General features: G+C 53.4%; 1 protein-coding gene across 5 annotated transcripts in view; it reads right to left on the bottom strand.

Annotated features, from left to right (window-relative positions):
* Positions 1 to 19,007, bottom strand: part of DGCR2 (DiGeorge syndrome critical region gene 2) — a 53,977-nt gene that overhangs the window by 3,155 nt on the left and 31,815 nt on the right. For 3 of the 5 annotated variants that reach the window (XM_004716317.2, XM_004716316.2, XM_045289633.1), the window contains 6 exons: positions 17,583 to 17,802; positions 15,983 to 16,059; positions 12,649 to 12,825; positions 8,246 to 8,449; positions 1,584 to 1,736; positions 556 to 792 (listed from right to left, as the gene is read on the bottom strand). In XM_004716317.2, coding sequence (XP_004716374.1) covers positions 556 to 792; positions 1,584 to 1,736; positions 8,246 to 8,449; positions 12,649 to 12,825; positions 15,983 to 16,059; positions 17,583 to 17,802 — 1,068 coding nt within the window. The remainder of the gene's footprint in view (positions 1 to 555; positions 793 to 1,583; positions 1,737 to 8,245; positions 8,450 to 12,648; positions 12,826 to 15,982; positions 16,060 to 17,582; positions 17,803 to 19,007) is intronic. The other 2 variants (XM_045289632.1, XM_045289630.1) reach the window with 1 other exon arrangement.

Here is a 19,007-nt window from a genome sequence, read left to right on the forward strand (position 1 = left end):
GGGGGTGGGGGTGGCAGGGTGTCATAGTGGGCAAGGGGCCTGATGCCTTCTCCCCTGGCTAGCTGTGGAGCCTCTTGGAGAGTGTCCCTCTGAGACACTAAGAGTCACAGTGTGACCCCCTGGCCCTCCCTGTGTGCTCCTCCTCTGCCTCGTTCCTGGATCTGAGAAGTCCCAGGCAGTGGAGCAGGTGCTGGTGAATCCTGAGGGTTCCTCGCCTAATTAGCAAACCCACCGAGGCAGCAAGAACCTGCAGGAGCTGGCGTCTGCCTCTTTGGAGTCTGTGCTCCAGTGTGAGCCCTGACCCAGCTCTGTGGACAAGCGTGAAGGCAAGGATGGGACCCAGGCTCATACTCAGGACCCCGATTCATGTTGACCCTGATCACACGGGGGGCAGGGAGGTGGGCTATGTCCGATAGGCCCTGGGGAGGGTCTGATCACTGCTCAAGGGACAGTGCCTCCTCACGGGCAATACAGACAGCAAAGCCATCAGGGCCAAAAGGGGAGGAGGGGACTGCAGCCCCGGAGCCGTAGGGACCCCTGGGGTTGGGCAGGTACCTGCAGGGTCGAAGAACACGCTGTCTGGGTTGATGGAGGCCTCGTAGGGCGGTGGTGGGTCATTGGGCTGGTCGAGATCAGGGTACTTGTATGCTGTGTAGGGTGGGGGGGGGTCGTGGAAGTGAAAAGCCCCACCATCCCCATCGTCGGAGAGGTGCAGTGGAGTCAGCCCGGTACCAAAGCCATCTGGACCGTAGTCGAAGCCAGGGACCCTCCGGCCGAGGTTGAAGTGGTGCACTGTCCGTCAAGTGGGAGATGGGGGCAGTTCAGAGCTCGCTCAGACCTGGGTGCACCTCTTCAACAAGGGCGCTATCACTCCCCGGTGCTCCCACCCTGTACCCTTCCAAGCTGGCACCGGAAGCCCCTGCCTAGTGCTCCCCTGGGACGGTGCCCTGGAGGTCTGACTACTCCCTGGCTCTATGAGCACTAGGCTGGGCCTAGGCATCTCCTGGCTTACCTGTCCCACCCCCGCCACTGCCCCCCGACCCCCTGCATGGGCTGGACCTGGTGACAAGTGGAATTCCTATCAACTACATCATGGTCCCCATCATGGGCTCCCTCGCCCAGGGCTGAGGAGCGTGCCCACACTTCTCAGCAGCCCCGTCCTAATACTGCTCCCCACCATGTGGGCTCTGCCCGGTCACCACAGAGCACCACCAATGGGAGCATGGCCACTGTCCTGGCCTGTGAGACTGGGAAGACAGGGTGGGGTGAGGGCACTGCCCCCATGGCCCCCCATGGCTTTGACTGGGCTCTGATGGCACTGGGCTGCGATCCACAAGGTCAGCAGCTCCACCCAGCAGCTCCATGGGAGAACGATGGAACTTTCTGCTGCCTTCAAAGAGTGCGTCTCGGGACCCATGGGGGCAGTTCTAGCCTGTCCTACAAGGTCGTTATGAGTTAGCATTAACTGAAAGGCCATGCGTTTTTTTGGGGGGTTGGGCTGTCTCTCTAGGGTGCCTGCCCCCACAGGAATGGAGCCCCACCTTCCAAGGCAGCACCCCCGGGGCCCAGCGGCATGCCCTCACAGTTTGCTCCGATCAGGGATTCGATGCGCTCCCGGCGCCGCTGGCGGAGCCTGTGGACCATGAAGAGCAGCAGCGACAGGATCAGGAAGGAGGAGATGCAGCTGACGATCAGGCGCATCCCGCTGGCCATGGAGTCGAACAAGCTGTTGCCATCTGTCAGGCACAAGCACCCAGTAGTCAGGGCGGCTACGACTCCATGCCACCCCCACGCTCAGCAACTGGTGAGACCCTGGAAAAGGCACGTTGGCTCCAGGTCCCTGGAGTCAGCATCTCACAGGATACTCGAGTGGAAAATCCCATTCACCTTCTACTCCATTCTGCACCAGCTTTTTGGAGTCTCCCTGTATGCGAGCAATAAGGCCGTGCAGAGTATACTGTGCTAACACCCAAGGGGGGAAAAGGGCACTGAGGCTCAGGGCACCAAACCACACCCAATGCCAGTAACGTGATCCCGATTCACGTCCCAGCACACCTACAGAACTGAGCGGAACTGCTCCACAGGCTTTCCGAGGCTGGCCGCCTTCAGAGAAGCAGCAGCCTCATCTTTCTCCCGCAGAGCAGCTGGTGGCTTCAAACTGCTGACCTTGCAGTTCACAGGCCCATCCTTAAACTCTAGGCCAGGGGTCCTCAAACTATGGCCCGCGGGCTACATGTAGCCCGCCGAGGGCATTTATCCGGCCCGCAGGGTGTTTTTGCCCTGTTTGCTTTTTCACTTCAAAATAAGCTATGTGCAGTGTGCATAGGAATTTGTTCATAGTTTTTTTTTTTTTAACTATAGTCCAGCCCTCCAACGGTCTGAGGGACAGTGAACTGGCCCCGTTTAAAAAGTTTGAGGACCCCTGCACTAGGTGACCAAAACTCCACAGCTGCTTCTACCCCACAGCAACCCTCCAGAGAACACTGCCCCCAGTAGCATTTCTGAGGCTATCAATCTGCCTCTTGCTTGGATCTACAATCAATGCTCATAGAAGCAGCTGTGAAGAGATCAAAAGAGGCACTGCATTTGAAAAATTTGCTGTACAAGACCTCATTATGAGTACTGAAAAGAAAGGATGTTACCTTGAACACTAAGGTGTGCCTGATCCAAGCCATAGTATTTTCGAAGGCCTCATATGCATGTGAAAGTTGGACGTGAATAACGAAGACCCAAGAAGATCCCATGTGTTTGAACTATGGTTCTGGCGAAGAATATTGAAAGTACTGTGGATTGCTAAAAGGACAAACAAATCTGTCTTCCAAGAAGTACGGCCAACGTGTTCCTTAGAGGCAAGGAGGGTGAGATTTTGTCTCACACATTTTGCACATGTCAGGAGAGACCAGGGCCTGGAGCGGGACATCGTGCTTGGTAGAGAGAGAGGGCAGGGAAAACAGACAGGCCCTCCACCAGATGGATTGACACCGTGGCTGCAACGATAGGCTCAAGCACAAGCACAGGCTGGCGCAGACCGGGCTGTGTCTCGTTCTGCTGTGCACAGGGTCGAACCATCTCCATGGCACCTAACAACAAAGCCAGACAGGAGCAGACTGCCTCTCTCTCTGTCCAGGCAGCTTCGGGGTTCCAAGTGCCAACCTGTGGTTAGAAGCTCGGTGCCCGGCACATGGCTGCTTAGGAGGCCCCGTCTCCTGGCTGATTCAGACATCACAGGAGCGGTCGGGAATTCCACAATCTCCAAAGGGGCTGCCTGCCACGCCCTGGGGAACTGAACTCAGCTGTTTTCCAGCCAGCACTGGACTTCCACATATGGCCTGACACGCGGAGGGCCTTAACCCTGTGCTCTCAATCCTCCCTATTCAGGGAGGAGCACTTTGCATGACCAACACAAGATGGGACCAGAAAGGGGTTCCCCAGCCTGCAGCTGGTGACCAGGAGAGCCTTGAGCAGGAAGGAGACCTGGTCAGCCCCGGAGAGCAAGGCTTTGCACCAACAGTGGAGCTGGACTGTCCACTTCTATCTCTGCCCAGTGCCTACTGCTCAGCTCGTGGACTCCAGATAAGCGGCCAGGTCCCCACTTCCCTTACATCTCCTGCTGCCCCGGCCTGAACCACATGGCCAGAGAGTGAGGTTGGGAGGACATGTACTCTGCTCTCTTGACTTGATGCCTCTGCCCGGCCTCACCGGAACATTTCATTCCTGTACACGGCAGCAGCCCAGAGGCTAGGGGCACATCTCGGAATTGGCAGCCAGCTCAGAGACCCCAGGGAGCGATGGCTGATTCTTAAGCCATTCTAAACCATACCCAATGGCACAGTTAAGGTCCCTGCCCATCTCTCCACCTCCTGGAACTTCTACTCAGACACAAAGGAGAGCTGTCCTACGAGTAAAGCTGGCTCTTGCCGGGTGCTTTGGGCAGTGCCAAATAACCTGTCTTCTGTCTTGCAGGCCCTGCTGGTGCCCAGCTATCCCTACTGGGACCTCTACCAAGGACCTTCTCGAGAAGTCCCCACCATCTCACTCACGCACACATACACCACCCCCTGCTTGGAGTGGGGTGGGGTGCTTTTGTGTTCCTGATCGGAACGTTCAGTGTAGTGGCCCGGCACTCTCTAGTAATGGTCTCAAGGAGGAGACAGCGTTGTTGGTCCTAGAGTCCAGCTCCTTCTGATTCTGGCTTCTCTTCTTTCTTGTTTGTCCCACGTGAATAAAGACCAATTGCTGTATCTTACACAGCTGCTGGTAAGCGTGTGAGATTCCAGGCACCACTCACCATATGCTGAGGCAGACCAGAAACTCTACAGGCGTTTGACTGGTTGCAGGTGACTGGAGTGCTGACAAGACGGCCCTACGCCGCCGAGCACATGATCCCAAGAGGTGGCTGGTTGTGTCTAAGTAGTGTCGGCATCTGTAGCCAGCCCCCTTCCTGGGCTGCACAACCACGCACACCAAGCCTTGGCCTACTTGTCCCTCTCCCCATGGGGCAGCTGACTGACGGCAGTTCCCACCAGTCATTCGGCGTGTGGCCACCTATTGCAATCAACAATAAAAGTGACTTCAGGCTAAGGCTAGTCCCGCTTCCTCCCTCCCCCAACTAGCCTGCTATCCACTCACGACATGTGTGTCTCGGTATTACCTGTCAGCTTATTTCATAAAAGTGACAACACATATATTTTTCTGCGGAACCAGGACTATTTCTCTCAACAGCCACCTTCCGTTACGACCTTTCAGGAGCTCATTCTCATCACCAGAGCGGGGTCTTCCTGCTGTGCGCACGGACACGTGTTCCTTACCCACATTATCCACTCACCCACGGCTGGGCACTTAGGCTGTCTCCATCGTTTTGCCGCTATGAGTAGCTCTGCCGTGAATAACCAGTAGGTGTGCACACGTTTGCCTGGGCCACTTCTACCAGATCCCCCCGCATGGCACAGACCCCAAAGTGGAACTCCTGTGTCACTCGACCTCCAGAATGTTCTCCACAATGGCTGCTTGTATGCCCGCCAGCAGGGGATGACACTTGGAATGTCCCCGAATCTTGGCCGTTTGCTGTCTCCCACTTTTCAACTTAGCCGTGTGTGTGTGTGTGTGTGTGTGTGTGTGTGTCTCTCTCTCTCTCTCTCTCTCTCTCATGGCTGCTCACTGTGGTTCTCATTTGCATTTTCTCTGGCAGCTGCTGACAGCACATAGCATCTATCCACTTGTCTGCTGGCCACGTGGATACCCTCTGTGGTGAAGGGTCTGTTCACATCTCTGCCCGGTTTTGACTGACTTGTCTTTTTGCTGTTAAATGATAGAAGCTTTCGACACCTTTTAGACATCAGACCCTTCTCAGGGACGCAGTTCTCAAATGTTGCCCCAGGCGGGAACTTCACGGTTTTAGTGCTCCTTGACTTACGATGGCATTATGGCAAACTGACCTTGTGACACTCGTGTTTTCTGCGTGTCTGTGCGCCTCACGGTTACTCACATGGACTACAGAACCTGCAGCACAGACTTTGCTGATGACGTTTGTGCATGTTTCCAGCCCCCAAAGGCAAACGGAGATTGAATTTCAAGAGACTGATAGTAAAAGGCAAGCCAACAAGAATGAAACTCAAGATTAAGACCAGGACTGAACTGTATGTATGTATTATCTCTATCATTGGGAGGCGGGAGGGGGAGGGGCAGAAATAGTCCCAAGATTTTGCTCTTCTTTTTTTCCAAGACGCTTATGGTTTTGGATTTAACATTTAGGCTTGTGGTCCATTTCGAGTTAAGTGTTGAGTGTCATGTGTGAGTAGAGTTGGTTTTTGTGTATTCATCTGTCACTCGTGACCTTGCTTTAAGCACAACTCTTACTCTCCTAGCTCCAGTGCCTTTTCTGTAGACGCTCCTGAGGACCATCATGCTGTCGGCAAAAGAAATGGCTTCCTTCTGTCACTTCCAGCCTGGGTGCCGCTGTGCTGACGGTGGTGGCAAGAGCAGCCATCGGGCCGGCTGGAGGAGCTGCCTGAAGGCTCATCTGAGATTGCTCCTTATGGTGCCTCCAAGCCCACCTGCGGCACCTGTCCTGAGCGTGTTGTGAGCATTTCCCAGGAAGTCCTCTGACGACCACCGGGTAGGCCGAAACGTCAGAGGCCTAGGTCTCCAGAAGCCACACACTCCCGATGGGACCTTACTCCATTCTTCTAGCTGTGATGATAAAACTGGGACTTGGTGCCTGGCAGTGGTGGGCGCTCCCCGAGACCTAGCACCAGGGCCCCAGGTGTCATGGCACGTGGGAGACAGATTCTAACGCGCAGACGAGAAGTGAGCCACGAGTGAGTGATGCTGGGGGAAGAGAAACGTGGGGCAGCCACTCCGATTTCTCATATTTCTGCACGAATGTGCCCTACACAGAAACACGCAGGATGCACCCCGAGAGCCAGCAGAAGCTGCAAATCCCTGCACGCTAGCCTCCAGCTCCATCTCCTCTTTGGGGCTCCCAGGCAGGTGGCTGTGTACACCCTCATGCTGCACTCCGCACACAGCTAAGCAGGCTGTGACACTTCTCCCTAGTTGTGTGGAGGGGCTCTGCCCTGGGACAGTGTGTGCTGGTCCTCACAGCCAGGCCCCACTGTCTCCTTCCACAACCTCTCCCTAAGGTGGGACCTGAGGGACCAGGTACTTCTACAAATCCCAGCCCACATCACTTTCACCCTGGGACACTGAGATCTAGCTAATTAATAGGGCCTTTCTAGCCATAATCCCTTTTGTGACGTATTGTAAATTTTAGCATCCCATTTTGGAGAGTTCGCCGCTATGCTAATGGGTAACATTAAGGTGGGACTAAGTCTCTACCTTAGTCGAGGGTGTGAACCAAGTCACCACCCTGTGTTTTCTTGGGGGCATGGTCTCCAGAAAGACAAAGGCATCTCAAAGCCACTCTCTGTGGATCCGAGCCAGCTCAGAAACACAGAGAAATCCCAGTGCGACCAGCTGCTGTGGCACAGAGACCCTGGGGCAGACCAGAAGAGCCGGATGAGACAAGGAGACCAAGAGACCGATCAGAGGAACAGTACCAAGACTATGAGACTGGGAGGCAGAGTAGCAGGCTGGGTTCCTGGCCCGTGGAGTCATAGGTGGCCGAGAAGCTGAAGACTGGAGAGAGTCTTGGTTGCTGGCAGAGAGGTGTTGCTGTGGGCCACAGGACTGTAGCCTTACTACTGATGGATCCTGGTGAGTAAGCTGCCAATTTCTCTAAGAAACCCCCACGGTTGTGAGTTTTGTTTGTGAAAAGTAGAATGCTGTGGGAGGAACAGTTGGTGTCAGAGTCAGTAAAGGAAGATGGAGTGGAGGCATATCTGACCTCTGCCTCGTGAGAACAGGGAAGCCAAGAGGTCAGCTATGCCCCCACCACACCTGCCACTTTTGAGTCAAGCATGGAGGAAACAAGCTTGTGGGGTGTGCTTCTGACTGTTCTCAGAGGATGCTGGTGGACGATCGTGTGCTCCTTGGAGTCGGGTTTGCCAGGGACCCCTAGGAAGGTCCCATGAAAGAGTCACTCAGAGACCAGATTCCTACGTAAGGGATGCCACCTATACAGCACCACCCAGCACAGAGGAGTTTTCTCCTGAAGCTGGGGGCAACAGTGGCATAGTGGTTATGTGTTAGGCTGCTAATGACAAGGTTGGCAGTTCGAAAACACCAGCCTCTCCACAGGAGCAAGATGAAGCTTTCTACCCCCCTCATGAGTTACAATCTCGGACTCCCACAGGGGCAGTTCTACCTTGTTCTCTACTTGGTTGCTATGAGTCAGCAAAGACTCGACAGCAGTAGGGTTGGTTTTTTTTGAAGGCAATAGGCCATCTTTGCTGTCAAGGTTCTAACAGAGGAAGCTGAGTATGCGCAATAAAGCTTCTCATTGTGCAGACAACACAGTTGGAAAATAAGATGAGCCCAGACATGGGCACAGCTGGAAGTCTAGTTCTGAGTCTTGAAAGGTGAAGAGAAACACAGGTTTGAAGCCATCGGTTACAGCCACCCTCGGGGTCTCAGAACGTGTGACTGGAATCTTTGGCTCAGAGGGGAGCTGAGCCCACCGAGGCCCAGGCACATAAAAGTGTGCCCCCGCGAGAAGCTGGCACCACCGCTCTGGAGCCAGCACTGCGGGCTGTCCCGTGTGCCCTGGGCGTGGAGGAGTTCCTAGAACCGAGGAAGCACACAATGTTGGGACGCTGTCCCTGTGGAAGTCCACCCTCCAGCTCACCTGGATCCAGACACATGAACTTGCAGCACTCCTTGGGGTCCTTCAGGTACTGCTGGCAGCCCTGGGGCCGCTCGCAGAGGGCGGCCACACACATCTCCGGTTCCCCGCCATGGCAGGTACAGCTCAGGCACAGGTCGTCCCCTTTGGGGGTGAAGGAAAAGCCCTCGTCCACCACGTTGTCTTTGATGTCAACACATGTCTGACCTGCAGAGGCAAACGTGGACACATATGTACCCATGCCCAGCCGAGCAGAGGCAGCTGACTGGGGGGCGAGCCATGAGCATGACAATAGAGAGACCCCCCCACTCCCCAGGCTGAGCCTCTGCAGGGAGCTGCTTCAAGGCCAGAGGGATCAAGCATACCCCACGCAGTGAGCTTTGCCCAAGGAGCCTGGTCAGAGAGGAAACGCTCCCCCTGGAAAGCGTAGAGAGAAGTGCCTTGTGTTCAGATGATGTCCTTTGACCTCTTCTAGACCTTTTACTGTGAGCGGGGTGACGGTGTGCAGAGCAGGGGCTAGTTCCCAGTTCAGACCCGCTTTGCTTCACTCACTTCACCGATGGCTCATCCTCACAGGGCAACAGCCCTCATCCCACTGCCTCCCTGGGGTCCCCGCCTCCCGTCCTCCTCCCATCCTAACCCTCGGGATGGTCTGTCTGTCTGTCCGTGGGCCAATGTGGCCCTGGTGACTGTCGTGATACGCTGTGTGCACCTCCTTAGCGTGACTGTTCACCTTCTAGACCTATTGTTGAGTGAACACTGAGCCTTGGAGCTGTGCTTGATTCAAGCCTGAAGGATGACTAAGGGCCCAAATGTAGGGTTCTACCATCTCTGACTGATCTTTTGCTCCACCGTCTTCTCCCACTCTACCGGGGACCTTCCCGTGAGACCCCTCTCAAGAGTGGCCCGCAGGGGTCAACAGGCTCCATTGAGTTCTGGTGTCAAGGAAGGGGGAGGGGTCTATAGTGTTCGTGGACCCTTAGTCCTCCAGACTAATTATCTCCAAGTGTCTCTGATGGTCTTTACCCTCCTTTGCTTGACAAGCGAAGTTCATAGTCGCAGCTTAGCGGACACCCCCCTTGAGCTTTCAGGGCCTCATTTGGGAAATGTTTACTCTGGAGTCATTTTCCGGAGCTCTGGTGGCAAGTGGATTATATGTCAGGCTGCTCACCATAGTCAGCAGTTCGAAACTTTCAGCCGCTCTTTGGGAGAAAGACGAGGCTTTCAACTCTCATAAAGATTATAATCTCGGAAACCCACAGGGGCAGTTCTAGTCTGTCCTATAGGATCCCTGGGCCTTGCTTACGATAAGGGTCAATTCTACATCATAAGACAGGTCGAGTCCCTTCCGACAACACTTACAGAATAAAAAGAATCAAACCAAATGACAGATTTTTATAAAAACAAAGACCAAGAAACAGAAACAATCAATGAAAATTAAAATGGATTCGAAATATCAATGAACAGACGGAAATTATAAACAGGAACCAAGCAAAAATTCTGAAAAGGAAAAATCTAATACTGGAAATAAAACATTCGTTGAATTGTTCAACAGCCGATTTAAGCAGACTGAAGAAACAAACAAACAAACAAACAAACAAACAAACAAACAAACAGAAGTAGATTTGAAGATGAAGCAATTGACATTAGCTGTCTGAATGAATGCCTCAGGCCAACACCCCCTTTTCTACAACCTCTCGCTTGGTATGCTAACCTGCGACCCACCCTTCCAGAATCTCAATTTTCCGTCCCGCTCCTGCAGGTCACCAGCAATCCAGCACAAGACTCGGGTGCACAGAGCAGCCCCAGGTGCCCAACCTGAACCCGGCCAAGGGGCCATCTTCCAGCAGTCCACTTTAACAGGCAGCGGTGAACCGAGAGCAGCTCATCTAGGAGAAGGCGGAGCGGTTTCTGGACAGAAGCAGGAAGTGAGGGCTTACAGGCCGGCAAGAAGGCAGAACCCCAAAGTCTAAAAGGATAATCAAGGACCCCAAAACTCTTTGTGTTCATTCAGACACCGTCAGACTCTGACCCTACAGGTCGGAGTAGAACTGCCGTCTTGGGTTTCCAAGACTATAAATCTCTGCACACGTAAGCAGCTTCAGAGTGTAAAGTGCTGGGTTTGAAGTTAGCAGCCCATCACATCGCCCATGACGCCACTGAGGCTGCTCCCTAAAAGATCCAACCCCCCCAAACCAAACTCACAGCTGTCGAGGTGATTGTGATTCACAGCGACCCTATTCCCCCAAAGAGAAGAGGAAACCCAAGAAGCAACGCCCGCCTGGTGCAGCACCCCAACTCCTACTTCAGGGACGTCAGAAGCCCCGGACCTCTAAAGCCACCCCGATCTTCAGCTATGCGCAGACAGTAGTTTTGTGTGCTGGATGCTCTACTGTCCTGTCAGCCTACCGAAGGAGGAGCAAGACTCACAAGAGGATGCTCCTACAGACGGAAGCAGAACTAAAAGGCCCTGGATCAAGATGAGTGGGAAGCCGTCCCCATAACCCCATTTTGGATTTAAAAGAAAGAAAGATAGCCTTCAGTTTGGAAGAAAGTCTTTGCAAGGTATACAACTCACCAAAGGAGCACTAGTGGTTCAGTGGGTTAAGCACTAAAGGATTGGTAGTTCAGATCCATCTGCAGTCCTTGGGAGAAAGACGCAGCCACCTTCAAAGATCACTGCCTAGAGAGCAGGTCAACTCTACCCTGTAAGGATGTTACGAGTAGGATTTGACTCAATGGCCATGGGATTCACACCGGTAAGGGTCTAGTGCAGAACATACAAAGAATTCTTACAACTTAACAACCAAAGGACAAAGCACCCAATAAAAATAAGGGCAAAAGACTGGAATTCACATTTCTTCATAAAGACCAACAAGCGCATGAAAAGGGGCCCGTCTGTCATTAGTCACTAGGAGAATGCAACTTCACACCCAGTGTGAAGCGGTACCTTAAAGACAGAGTCCTTGAGATCCAGGGATACAGAGCTGTGACAACAGAGGAGCTGCAACAGCAGGGCCCCAACAGGAGAGAGAGTGTGGGATTCCTGGCCCAAGGAGTAGGCAGAGCTGGGCACCTGCCTTTGGGCAAGAGGCTGGCCTGTGGAGGGTGCCTCCAAGCACTATCAGGAAGGAGGTTTGCTATGTATGGCACGGAGGTAAAGCTCAGCACCTTCAGGTGTAGGCTTCAGATGCAGTGGCATGATCTTTGGGCACTGATCCGAAAGCAGTACTAAAGAGGTCTCTACAATTGCCCAGGCAGGGCAGAGGCCACGGGGCCATGTGCTGGAGAGGCCAAAGACCAGGTGCTTGAGGAGCACCTGATGCCTACTTGTTGTAACCAGTTATCGTCCGTCCCTAAAACCCTCTTGAATTTTAAGTACCATCTGTGAATTAGCAAAGTGAGCTGAGATGTAGAGAATGCTGTGGGAGGGACAGCTTGTGTCAGAATTGATAAGGCTCTGGGGTGGCGCATCTCGTAGGAATTAGCCTGGGGCAGACGACACTTCTCCCACTTGTATGGTTGGACGTCAGACCTCACCCCCATGCCATAGTTCCCCCTCCTGAGAGTCCGGAGTCAACTTGACAGCCCCTAACAACGACATTGACATAGAATGGACAAATCGCCAAGGGCAGAAGCAGAACCCCCAAACAGAGGCAAATATAAATCAGTTGGTACTTGACAAATTAGCAGCCTCTATTCAAATAAATGGTAATGGAGTCATTGGTTGAAATCAGATCTGAACTTGTCAGTGGTCTGGAAATGCAGGCTCCACCTACTTGCATGGCCCAGTGGAGGAAGACTGTCCTATAGTTTCTTAGGCCCTCACACTGCCAGGGATCTTGAGTGACCACATATGAGAGTGGCGCTCAAAGGACACCCAGATTTGGGACTCGGTGACATAGCGGTGTTAGCGCGAGTCAAGGAGACAGGTGCAGCAAGAGTGAGCAGCCAGATGGACAGAGAAAGAACTGAGACACAGTCAGTTGAGGGAGAAAACGCAGTCACAAAGGGATGTAGAGTGGGACTGCAGGAGCCAAGGGGATGCTATCAAAGAAGTCAGATGCTCCAGAGAGGCTCACCAGACTTGACATCTCATTGACCCTCCTAACACCACAGTCAGGAAGGCAGAGAGAGTAGAAGGCATCGTACCTATCTCAGCAAAGAGTAATGTGGGCTCAACACGTATCAACCCTCTCGGTCCAGGTCATAGACCTAACCCAGGGTTGAGTAAGAGCTCACCCCCAGACTTGGTGTTCCACCCTCAGGCTCTTCGCCCTCGCCCCCCACCTTGTGCAGCCCTCAGGATACTGTGTGAGCTGGAGAAGAGGGCTCAGAGGGCGCCCTAGTCAAAGTTCACTCAAGGCCGACAGCTCCCTGGAGAAGTCCCGGGAGAGGCAACTTACTTCTTTTACAGAGGAAGGAGGACTTCTCGTAGCAGTTCTCGGCGTGCCAGCTGTGCAAGTTGTGCTGCCGCAGGGTGGGGAAGTGGAAGCACTGGAGCTGGGCGCAGAGCACGTTGTTACTTTCAGACATGGCGGAGGCAAAGATGGGGTCTGGGGGCAGAAACACGTCTGAGGAACCTGTGGAAGGAGACAAAAGGGGTGGGGGTGGGCACCAGACAATACAACAGAATGGCAGCCCGCACATCATCATCATCATCATCATGCCTCAAGTTACAAAAGCATTCAACAGAACTATTAAGCCAAGACCATGTGCCAGGTCTGAGTTATCCTGGCAATTCTGGCATTATTCACTGCATCTCCAAGCATCCCTGGCGAACAGCCCTGGTCTGGGAACTCACCACCCTGGGTCTGCGGGCACCACACTCAACAACCAGCACAAACTCCGAGTGCTAACTGCTGTGCGGAGAATAAAGTCATGGTGCTGGAAGCAGGAGCAGCCCATGAATACTTAGTCACAGACTCTAACACGGGGCCACCAGAGGAGTCCTTCCAACTGACGGACAAGTGAAAGGGAGCACGAGGGGACGCTCTCCTTTCAGCAGTGGCCCAGCTACCCTGTGGAGGGGCTCTTGGCAGATCACCTTCCGGCACCCATCAGAGGACTCCGAGACCTCCAGCACGGCCACTGGGACAGCACTGGCTCCCAGAGACACTAACCCACCCATCCTCTGTCTTCCAAGTCAGATCTAGATGCTCAGGGAGCAGGGGTGTGGCTGGGGGGGCCAGGGCCTGCACACCTATTTCCCGTAATGTCCCCAGGGCAAGGAGGCTTTTGACCTATCCAAGTCCCAGATTACAATTTGACATCTACATCAACTTGGTAGTATGTATGTACAGCAGCCAGGGAAACAACGGAGATGTGGACTTTGGAGCCCCTGCTGTTGAGCTAGGGTGTTCTGTTTTCAGTGGGGTGATAGTCGTGGCGCTGCAGTTATCATCGCATGGCTGTGTGGAAGAAAGTCCTGAGCTTTCCGACTAGCCTGGCCATGGGCAATGCCCCCACACAACAAAGGTGGGTGTGGGGAGGAGGTAGGCTGTGAGGACTTCCTTCCTGTGGCCTTTTGCCCGGAGACTTGCCCTTAACACTGTCCTAGTTCTTCACAGAAACTGTGGGTTAGGTGGGGGAGCACGTGTGCAGGGCTGAGAGCCCAGGGCTGTTGTCCCTCTGGCCCAGGAAAGAAAAGGAGTCCTGCCAGCAGTAAATGTTCCTTGTGAACAAGACCTGAGTTGACAGACACCTTAGGGAGAACCCAGGATTGCCTGGGCTCTGGTCTGGAAGGAGGCCCGGCCCTGGGATCTATAAACAGCAGAGGATGCTTTTCTGACCCTCCATCTCAATCCAGGAGGCCACCAAGATTCATATTAATTGCATTTATGGTGTGGTGAGGCGTCTGGGCCAGTGAATCTTAGTAAAGAAACCTCTTTAAGCCACTTACTTGTCCTGTGACCACGTAATGAATCCAGATAACTCAATCCCAAGTCCATTTAATAAGGCCCAAGTTCACAATACCATCGCGCAACCACCCACTGAGCTACAAAGCTACCTTAGCACCCACACTCCCACCCCCGCCTGGGGCCACGCTGAGCCCCGAGTACAGGTTAATTCACAGTCACGACCACCAGCTTCAACACAGCTGAGGAAGCCTCTCCTCCTGGTGCCCCAAGGGAGTCATTGGAACAGGTGTGGCCGGCAGAGCCCACTTCCCAAGAGCCTAGCAGGGCTCTGGTTATTCTCAACACCCTGACTCAGAATGGGGCACCATGCCACAGAGAGGGGGAGGTCACTTTTTGGAGCCCCCATTGGGGATATCTGTGGAACCCTGAAGACCGGGGTCAGCGGGAAAGGAGCCCGGATCAAGACCACGCTGTGGTTGTCCTCGGGTGCCATCTAGTTAGTCCTGACTCACAGGGCCTCTGGGAAGAACAGAGCAGTGCTTCCAACTGCTGTGAGTGGGCAGGTGAGAAGCTCCTGCGCTAATGATCCTCTGAGAGGCACGAGGGGAACAAAACCCCCAAAGCCATTTGTTAATGACCATCTCTGTAGGAAATCCCAACAACACACTCACAATCGCTTGGGAGGTACTTGGTGGCTGGTTCAAGTGAACCTCCAAGAACACAGAATGGAAGGTACTCCTGGGGGGGGGCTGGATGCCATGTGTCCCCCAACCCAATCTCCTTCTTCTACAGTGCCTGGCTCTGTCCCCCAGTTCCTTCGTAGCTTCTGGGCACAGTACCCTCCCTGCCTTAAGGGAGTCTTCCTTCTCTCCAGGGAAGATAGGTGGGCCATGACCGAGACTCCTCTTATCTGTGCCATTCTGCCCCTTGGTGTGGAGACACAGTCTAGCCACCTAGTCCAAGGTCCTCCAGTGAGGAGCACTGTGAGCTCTTCCCAAGTACAAGGACCCTGCACTTGAGCACTCAAGGGACGGAGGGGCACTTGGTGTCCGAGGCCCACACGTCTCACTTGCACACTCTCAAAAGCATCACCAGCAGGACTGGTATGTGTTTTGGGAAAGAAATCGTGAATCAAAGCTCAAGCCAGATGCTCAGAAAGAGTCCAGAGATGGGCAGCAGAGAGGCCACAGCTAGAGCCCACCCAGGCGCTCTCCCACAGGCAGGCTGACAGGGCAGCGGAGGAGCGTAAGGCCAGGGGACAAGGTCACAGCAGCTCATGCCCATGCTCCTTCCTTTTTATGACCTCAGTGTCATATAGCCCCCCCCCCCACCCACACACACACGATCTACTTTAATTCTCTCTACCTGAAGGTTTCCCTTCAAGTTCTGGATTCTAATCTGAACCCCAGTTCAGGGAAACATCCTTCCCTCTCTGGTCCATGTCAGCTGTACTACATGCTCAATTTATGGCCCAAAGTCTTTTAAGTCATGGAGAGAGAAGACTCTAGAAATCTGGCTCAAAGGAGGCAGGGCAACAGACTTGAGAAGACCCTGGAAAGAGGGGTACTGTCCCCGGGGACCCCTCCCCTTGCTTACAAAGACCCTGTGGCTACTCCTTTTCACGTCCCCACAGCATGGTCAGTGAGGTGGAAAGGGGAGAAGACCCCAGTCCCACACCTCACTGCTATGGAGCAGACTGAACTCAATGCTATGGCCAGAGCAGAACTGCCCGGCAGGGTTTCCAAGACTGTCATCAGCCACTCGGTTAGCAGGCCCACGCTTAGCCCACTTCACTTAGAGGGTCCTTTAGCATATCCCTAGTCTTTACAATCCTCCCCCACCTGCCCATTCTCAAACTCTACAGACCAGAAAGGCTTACCTTTGAACGCTACAGCCCAGCGGCCCTCTAAGGAGTGGTTGCGCCCAGTGATGACGTACTGATAGCCAACCCACAACCTGCAGAGATAGGAGAGGCCTCAGAGGTGCTCCAGGAAGGCCCGGAGGCTCTGGGTGTGTGGGTTAAGAGTTACACTTCTGGAAATCCAGGACACAGGACCCCTTCCGGACTAGTGTGGAGAGTGGCGATGTCTGGAGGGTGGAGGGAATGTGGGGTGGAAAAGGGGGAATCGATTTTAAGAATCTACATATAACCTCTTCCCTGGGGGATGGACAACAGAGAAGGGGGTGAGGGGAGACGTCGGACAGTGTAAGACATGACAAAATAATAATTTATGAATTATGAAGGGTTCATGAGGGAAGGGGGAGGAAAAATGAGGCGCTGATATTAAAGGCTCAAGTAGAAGGCAAATGTTTTGAGAATGATGATGGCAACAAATGTACAAATGTGCTTGACACAATGGATGTATGTATGGATTGTGATAAGAATTGTATGCGCCCCCAATAAAATGATGTCAATAAATAAATAAATAAAAAGAGCTACACTTCTAAAACATGATTGCTTTAAAAAAAAGTTTTCTAAATGAAGAAAAAATCCAAACCCACAAACAGTAACATTCTAAACACGGATGCTGCGGTCAGAGGAGGCTTCTGTGGCACAGCACCACACCGACCTCGCCTGGGGGGGACACCAAGTCAGCCTCGTGCAAGGGCTACAGTCACTGAATTACACCTCCTAAGACAGCGGTTCTCAACCTGTGGGTCGCCAGTCCTTGGGCAGGGTGGGGGTGGGGGGTGGGGGTGTGTGTCGGGGGTCAAATGGCCTTTTCACAGGGGTTGCCTAAGACCATTGGAATACACATAAATATTTCACAACATATAATTACATATTGCTTTGTGATTAATCACTATGCTTTAATTATGCTTAATTATGTTCAATTTACAACAATAAAAATAGATCCTGCATATCAGATATTTACACGATGATTTCTAAGAGTAGCAAAATGACAGTCATGAAGTAGCAATGAAAATAATGTTATGGTGTGGGGGGGGTCACCACAACATGAGGAACTGTATGAAAGGGTCACAGCATTAGGAAGGTTGAGAACCACTGCTCTAGGGGATCAGGATTTACAGTGGGTGACCTGGCTAGAGGAAGCTCGCCTTGCTGAGCTGGTTAACAGCGTGTGCCTGATTCCCCAATGCCACAGGCAGAGAAGAGGTTGCCCACTATATGCCCTCACAGGCAGAGCTGGGCTCCCCACCTCACAATCTATGCCCCTAGCAGGGGACCAAAAGCCAAATACAGGCACAGTCCTAGGCTCCCAACATCTGCCTTAGCTATAACCTGTCCAATCACATACAGCCATAATAACAACCCAACCCGAGGTAGACTGTGTTAAAGACATCTCAGTGGATCTGAAAGTGCTTCTTTCCGGCTTCCCATGCCTAGAGAGAAAAGCCCGTTTACACTAAGACACCAGCTGACTGGCTGACATCAGCTGTGGGCCAGACCTACTGTTCTGACGTAGGTCCGGATTTCACGTAAAGACAGACTGAGGAAGGGACTGGCCTGCACTCACTTGCGCTGGTCTTTCCACCCAAAGCTCCGCTCCGGCTGGTCCCATTCCTGGGCCAGGACAAAGTGCAGCTCCTGGTCGGTGGAGAAGGTGGCCAGGGAGCCGTTGGCGCGCTGGCAGGTCTGGGCGGCGTCCCAGTAGTTCTCTCCACTCAGGTAGACCCTGTAGCAGCTGGCCGTGCCTTCATAATGGTGCCACCCGGTTGGGCACTTCCCTAGGAAGCATGAAGAACACAGGGGAGGCGTCCCCCCAGTTAGGATCGTGACTACAAACCTCGAGTAACATACGCAGCAGCAGCGAGAGGCCCGCCTCAGACACAACACTAGTGAGAAGCCAGGCGCCAGAACAAGGGTCCTGCTTCTGAGAGAACAAGCTCTGCAGAGCTGTTCAAGCGTCTCTAAAGCACAGGTGCAAACGCACTTGGTGATCCCACCTCATGAGAGCTGAGCAGAACTGCCCTGCCACATCTTTCTCCCCAAGAGCGGCTGGTGGGTTAAAGTTCCGGCCTGAGGCTGGTGGTCAGGTACTTAACTACTGAGCCGCCAGGGTTCCCGGTTCTCTAAGTGCTTCCAATGGACACAGCAGGGCAGAATGGCTATCGAGCTACCTTCTATGATCGGAGCCTGTCTTCTGAGTACACCTGGATAGCAAGACCAAAGGCCTTCTCTCCCCCTTAGCCCTAGCCTGGCCTTCCACGCCACTCTGAACCTGTTCCCCAGCCCATGCGTTCCTTCCTTCGCAGGCAGGCATCTTCGCCCGGCAGGGTACATGAAGGCCTTCCCGTAACTCACAAGCTCAGGCTCTCAGCCCTGAAAGCCCCACTGAGCTTGTGTGGCCAAGCCCTGCCTCCCACTGATGAAAATCTGAGGCCCAGAAGGTGTGGCCACTGGCAACAGCCCAGGCAGCCAGGAGCCTTGTCACCCTCTGGCATGAGTGGTGCTGAGGGAGAGCTGAGTGTTAGAACGTATGCCTTCTACAGGTCCAGCACTTCCTAAAGGCACAGAGAGGAGTAACAAGCTTTAGTAAAGTCAGTAGCTAAACATAAAAAATAAATTCACAAAACAAAAATCACACACAGACAAACCCAGCATTAGGAAAACTTCTTAAAGATAGCTGCGATGTTTCTGTCGTTGGTAGCGTGCGCGTGTGTCTGTGTGTCTAATGAACAGAAGGGCAGGGACTGTGGGACAGACGGTGGCAGCTCAGTCTAGGGCCAGGAGGTCCCTCCACGGCTGGTCTGCAACAGCAGAAGGCAGGCAGGACAGCGCCACCTGTTGGCAGGCTGGGTCTGGTTCTACAAGAGTCAGTTGGACAGCTGTTTTCCTTGTCGGGGAAGGAGGGCAGAGAAGTACATTGGCAGGTGTTTAGCTCAGGGCAGGTCGGTCAGAGAAACCGTGGGTGTTAGTGGGCACTGCCCAGATCTCTATA

The sequence above is a fragment of the Echinops telfairi genome, unplaced genomic scaffold (assembly GCF_000313985.2).
Source record: "Echinops telfairi isolate 266 unplaced genomic scaffold, ASM31398v2 ScPeMD7_29;HRSCAF=101, whole genome shotgun sequence".
NCBI lineage: Eukaryota > Metazoa > Chordata > Mammalia > Afrosoricida > Tenrecidae > Echinops > Echinops telfairi.